Source organism: Limulus polyphemus, unplaced genomic scaffold, assembly GCF_000517525.1.
Source record: "Limulus polyphemus unplaced genomic scaffold, Limulus_polyphemus-2.1.2 Scaffold965, whole genome shotgun sequence".
Taxonomy (NCBI): domain Eukaryota; kingdom Metazoa; phylum Arthropoda; class Merostomata; order Xiphosura; family Limulidae; genus Limulus; species Limulus polyphemus.
In genome coordinates, this window is record NW_013666575.1 from 115294 (window position 1) to 122234 (window position 6941).

At 29.4% G+C, this 6941-nt stretch overlaps 1 protein-coding gene across 1 annotated transcript in view; it reads left to right on the forward strand.

Moving 5' to 3' along the window:
* Positions 1 to 6941, forward strand: part of LOC111086263 — a 21805-nt gene that overhangs the window by 9924 nt on the left and 4940 nt on the right. Inside the window, exons 5-7 of the mRNA XM_022388438.1 lie at positions 1014 to 1127; positions 3380 to 3473; positions 6335 to 6756. Of these exons, the coding sequence (XP_022244146.1) occupies positions 1014 to 1127; positions 3380 to 3473; positions 6335 to 6756 (630 nt within the window). The remainder of the gene's footprint in view (positions 1 to 1013; positions 1128 to 3379; positions 3474 to 6334; positions 6757 to 6941) is intronic.

Below are 6941 nucleotides of genomic sequence, written 5' to 3' on the forward strand. Positions count from 1 at the left end.
ACAAGGACGTACATTGAAATAAACTTGTTTGGAAGTTCAAAGAAATTATATTCAAGTACTGAAAACATTTCTTGCTATCATATCTACAGTAATGTTCAAATGTGCCTGCATTGGACTGAATGAGAGTGACCACCAACAGGTGTGATAGTTTATGGCAAATGTACAAAGTTCACGCTGCTAACCTCACTTTTTTTTTGCCACAATAAACAAAAGTATGGCTGCAATGAAACATAAAATTGAAATAAAAATACATTTATAAAACAAATTTAAAATGTTTTTTTATGTAAACATGAAATCCTAGTTAAAGATAAAAAATATTTGTTTAGGTTTACTTGGAAATATTATTTTCAGGTCTTGTATATTACTAGAAACCATAAGGAGAGTAAGTGATTATTAAAAAATTAAAAATAGACAAAATTTGCATTTAATGGATGATTAAAAGTTTTTAGAGATTTTAAAATAATGTACTAAAACATAAAAAGTAATAAGTTCAAATCTGGAACAAATATAAATATAATAATCATTTCGTATAAATACCATTTCCTAATGTAATTTTCCAAGATATTAAAGATGATAATGCAATATAACTAAATTTATCAAAAGTAACAGGCTTTATGTTTCTTAAACAATGTGCATTTATGAAACAATTTCATCCTGTAGTTTTATTGTTGGAATGAAATATAGCAAGACTTGCATTGGCTACACAGAAAGTTAGTCGCTCGTAGTAATCTGGTTAATGGCATACAAGTTAAAAATGCTTCCTTTCCTCTCACTCTGTATACTTACTAAAAGTTTATTCCTTTCCTTCTTCCATTTATATGGAAATTTTTAGGTTTTCAGGACAAGTAGTTTGTAGCTCAAAGTTTTTAGATATTTATCTTCTGAGCTGCAAATTAAAGAGAAGATAAAAAAGTTGTTAAAATAACTAACTTGTGTTTGATTTGACACATGAAACATTGTGTAAAACAGTAATACGAAATGATGACTTAGCCATTATGTTTCTTTATGTCTAGCAACTTTGCCAAGCTGTGGTCATTCTCCCCAGTGGACTGCAATTTTTCAGTACACCAGCTGCTACTCAACATGAGGCTTCAGAAAGTGCTGCAGAGGAGGCAATTGTGTACCTAGTGTGTTATTTTCTGTGTATTCACCATCTAAAATATTTAATTTTCTAATTATTATTCTAATTGTTTTGGTAAAAGAGTAACAAGATGATATATGAAAGATATAATGACCATATACACACAGATTCAGATCATATTTTTATATGATTTGTATGATGCTATGTTCTTACTTTATCATTTTAGAGTAGGTGCAACATTTATAATGTAATCAGGGGAAAAGTTTTTAAGTTTATTGACGAAATATTTTAGAATCACATTTCTTCACACTATAATAAGAATGCTAGTAAATTACTAGGATATATTTTATCAAAAAATAGAATAAGTTCTGTTCGTATGAAATTTGTCACTTTGCTAAAAAAGTTAAGAATTTGGGGATTTTAGTTGATTTAAGATCTAGATTTTGGTTTGAATAATTTATTTTGCTTTAATTTTCACAACTGACCTTTTCCACACAATTGAAAAAAATGATATTTAATAAGGATAATATTAATGCTTTCTTTTATCAATCTATGGACAGTTCCAAAATCCATAAACCTTTTCAATTTTATTAAAAAATATGTAGGCACTTTTTTTTGTAATTATGAACATATAGTAGAAAAATTAAAATGAGACGCCAGTCTCTGCTTATTTTGGTACAGCAACTTTTGAGACAAGAATATTCAACATGATGCTTTGTACATTTTCAAGATATTCACTGTACATTTATGAGGACCAAATTTCAGAAGTTGCTGTTTCTTCACTCAAATCAACTTCTTAAAATACGTAAAATTAGCATCAAAATAGCCACATTCAATTTGGCCTGTTTTTCTCTCCTCAAAAATATGAACTTTTTTTTGATAAATAAATTAATAGTTTATTAGCATTCCAACAAGTATAATTTTATGCAGGATCTGGCTGGACTGTGAATTTCAGGGTGTGTGGCTTGATCTACACTTTGGGGCCAGAGATACATTATAACAGTGATTGTTAAAGTATACTAGTTGATCAGACAAGAGTAGCTCAAGAGTTGGCATTAGATGCTCAAGGGTGGATTTGGGATTTTGTTTGGGGTGGGGTCCAACTAGACCTAGTTATGAATTATTATTACTTTCACTGTTTACCTATAACTTTACACTACTAGTAATTTTGATAATAAAATTAATTAATTATAAAGCTTACAAAGATTATTATGATTGGCTCATTGTGGCTATTACCCAGTGGTTTCAAAGCTTACGTCTTTATTTCTAGTAATGTGAATAAAAATAAGAACAGTTAAAACCAAACATTAAAATTTTTTAAATTAAAATTAGATGATTATTTATAACTAAACTTAGAAAAAATAATTTTAAGATGTATACTTAAAATCATATTTTAGTATTTATATACAGGATGCCTGTTTTAAAATTTTTTTTGAAAGTCACTACATATACAGTCATACAATTTACATTTTTGCTTATTTTGGGCATCAACAATACCAAAGACCTCTATCTCACAATCCTAACTTCTAAACAATGGACAATTGATTCTGTAACAAGTATATGCTATAAGAGCTGCAGGTGTCTTAAGCAATACTGACTTTGATGAAAATAAATCTCTTAACCTGATGATGACCTAAGGTGGTCGAAATGTTGTTACTTGTTTTGTACTTTTCAAGTAAAAGTTTTCAATACCCATATCAGCCATCTCTACTATATTTAAATCTCTAAAAGTCTAAATACACTGTTAGAATGTTTGCAAAAAGCCAAAGCATGAAAATTTATTATGGCAATGTTGGATTGATATTCATATTGTTGTATTAGCTTAGAAATAATCAGTTATTGACTGAGGCTGTAACCAGACTTTTGTAGACACCAGCTGTGTTGACTTCAAAAACTGAAAAAAAAAAAAAGCTTTCTTGGTAATTAATAGACCAATCAAATGAAAAAAGCAATTACATTTTATGTTTCTTTTTGACGCTATATGGTGAGGTAAGAATGTCTGTATTTGTTTTATTAATATATTATTTTTTTAATGGAGGAGTTGAGACCCTCTGGACCCCTCTTCTAGATTTGTACCTGGTGCTGTTGACTAGCTGCCCTCCCACTAGTCTATCAATTCAAAATTACGAATGTAAACCAAACTTGTATCCCACATTTTATATTGTAGTCATTAATATTAAAATTTTTGTTCAGGGATGGAGTTACATGATTAAGTATTAAAATATACCAGTACATCATTGAAGTAGATTATTGCTGTTCAAACTTCAAGGCTTTTAAATTATCCACTGAATTCATTAGAACAAGATGAGAAATCAAGAAAAACCTGCTTTGCCTCCCTCTCCAGGATTAGTAACAACAGTAAGAACCCAGCTTCATCCAATGCACCTAGGAGGTTGGTGCTGTAATTTCTGTATATCTAGAAGTAAAAATGATTAACTTGTTGCACATTATAAATGGTTTTATACTGTAATGAACTTGTAAATTGCTCAATAATTTTATGTATACAAGTTGTTTTTTTTCTTTTAATAATTAGGCTTATATAAAGTTTAGATCTTACAAATCTTCCATCTTAATTCTACTATTTTTCTTGCATTTGATACATGTATCTAACCATCTTTCATTGACTTGTTATATTGTATTAAGGTTTAATATTTTAAATTTTAATCCCATGTGTACTGTTGAGATTTTATTGTTAATAATTCTGTAAATTAGGATTCTGTAACTTTTAGCAAAAACCTTCCCTGTTGAATATGTTGTAGTAATAAAATAATTCAAGAATTTGCCACTTTCAGTCAAAATATATTTATCAGGATGTATATCATCTGTTAACTGGACCTGCAGTGAGATGAATATAATGCATTATTATATTCAGTTCTTCTTCTTTCTTCTCAGCTTTTTATATAAATGTTAATGCTATTATAAAATAGTAAGAGTAAGGATGAAATGTAAAAGTGATGTAATAGTAACAACAAAGATATTGGAAATACCGGTTGTCTTCTCATATGTACATTGTATAATGAAAGAATGATTTGACATTAATAGTATCACAGACTGGAACAAGTGGTTGTCTTCACATTTGTACATTGTAGAATGTAGAAAGGTTTGGCACTAACAGTATCACATAGTGAAATGCTGATTATTTTCACACTTGTATGTTGTGGAGTGTAAGCTTGGTTTGGCACAAACTGTATTAAAGACTGGTACAGTTGATTGTCTTTATACTTGTACAATGGTGTAAGAATGGTTTGACACTAACAGCAGGGCTTGAAATTGGTATTTTTCTCTGCCTGACTGCCATTCCTGTTACTTCGAAATCTTGCCAGGGCTAAGATAGCTTTACCAGACCAAATAATAAATAATTTAATAGTTTACTTTGGCTTCATTGGTACTGGTGGTGATCTTGGAAGCTGTCTTCTTAAACTACCAGAGCACTCATGTAACCCATTCATGACAAACTGTTCTTTGCATTTTTTATTTTTATTTTGACTGTTTTTTGCATTGGATTTTCAACATTTGGCAAATAATGCCATATATTATACTTTCTTCATGTTCCAAGTGTGTCATGCATCATGCCTGCACAAGTAGGGTTCTATGAAATCCATGTTAAAGAGAACATGGACACATTCATCATATAAAATCAGTTATGCAGAATCACCTGCTGCATGTAAAATGAATCACTAAAGAGTAAAATCCAGAAAACTTGCAAATAATACAAAAAGTGAAGTATGAATCATTTGAAATAGCATGAAGCTTAGCAACTGTATTTTGTTGTAGTCCTGTTCCTTATGACTCATTAATACTTTCTTATTATTAGAATAACATTTTCTTACAGTGGGTCTTTTGTTTTATAAGTGTTTTAAAATCTTTTAAATAGACATCTTAAATCAACACACAAAATCTGTGACTAAAATTTGGATAAACAGAAAAAATAAAGACTAGATTAAGGTAAAGTCAGATAGATGTATGAAGTTGTAAGGCACACACATACCTTAGCAGGCTGCTTGTGAAGTTAACTTTGTACTAACAGTATAAAGAATAGTTTGTTCAGTTGAACTTTACTCTGCAATATCTTTAGTGCTGAAAATATTTTATACAAAAGAAGTTTGTATGGTAAGAGAACCTTCTGTCATTAGAACTACCATCAAGTTACATTACTTTTTGTTAATTACTTTAATTGTCCTATTTACTATTGTTGTTACTTACTTTTCTAAGTATTATTACTGAGCTTCATTGAATCTTATTGTATTTAAATTTTGGCTATTAGTGAGGTTTAACTTTATTTATTAGTTTCTATTTCCTGCTCTCTCTGTCTTGTGTAGGGACAGAAGTTAGTTAGTTATATTAGTTGTGTTAGACATGTCTTACAGTATGTGTAGTATATTATTTTTTCTTTTTGTTACATTTAACTTTGTTATATTTTTATTAGAGTATCAAGAATATTGATTTTATTGTTCAGTTATTCTTTTAATTTATTTATTTTTGTATTACTTTGTATCTTCATGTGCATTAGTTTTTGCTGTGCTGTTTGTACTGTCCTGCTACCCCATTCTATAGTTAAATGGTAATGTTTGATCAGCAATGTATAATAGTAATTTATTTTCGATGTTAAGTTACTCAAACATGTTTAACATGTTTCAATGGTCAGAAAATGCTGCTAGGGTGAACTGTGTAAAGTTTAGTTTATAGGGATGTTAAATTCTTCAACAGACATTAAACCTACAACAGTACATTAAGCAAACAACTAATGTTAATGTGTTCAGTAAGTAAGGTATAACCTGTTTTTCGTTTAATATTACTTTCCATAACAGTATTGGTTAGAATGCTTAATACATCTGTTTTTATGTTTTTCATTATTATATTTTTATTTTGGATATTATTTTGCATTGTTAACAAGATGTTATTGTGTTTATGGCAAGAAATATTGATAGGAGTGAGAAAACCCTAGTGTTAATACAGTGCATTATAAACTTAATAAGAACAATATGTTTAATTAGCTATACTCATTACTAGGTTGATTTTATATTTTGATCTAAGTTGGTAGTTTGTTTTGATCAGAAGTTAATATTGATTATATCAGTATTTTAATAATTAAAAAAAAAATGCTTTAATAAATACTTTTTACCATATTTAAATTGATATCTTTCTAGAGATATTATATTAAGTAAGCTTATTGGAAAGTATAAAATAATATATACAGAAAATGTTTTGAATTCTTAATTCTAAGAACTTTTACTCTCTATTCATTAATAACAGGCCCACCTCCACTTCCAGCATTCTCTCCATCTGCTTCTGGTCCACAGTTTTCACAGAAATCTCATGATTTAGTAATTCAGCGTCATCCACCTCCACCACCTATTACATTTATCCCAGATTCATTTGTCAATGAACATAGAAAACAGACCCTTCAGCTCCAGTCACAATATAGTAGAAGTCAGGACAGCAGGTCTTGGCATAATCAACAACAACAATATCCAAACTTTTCACAGAACTCAAGCATGCCACTTTCATGGCAGGGTAAGAGTGGCAATGATGGAACATTTTTACAGTATGCTGATGAGAAAAAAAGTGATTGGAAAAGTAAGCGAAAAGTAGGAGACACTGGTGGCCAGTTTCAAAAGAAGACTCTCCAAACAATTAGTCAGTCATCAAGTGTAAATCCTTTCATACCACTTCAGGTAAGTTGAAATTGTACAAGAATTATTTACACTTTTGATACTATTTGTTCATCATTGTAAACATTTACCGTATTTTTTGGAATATAAGACGCACCCTTATTTTGAAGACAAAGTTTTGGGGGGGAAAAAAAGCTACAGTTGCATTTGAAAGATTTTTATTGAACAAAAATTCAATTTGATACTTT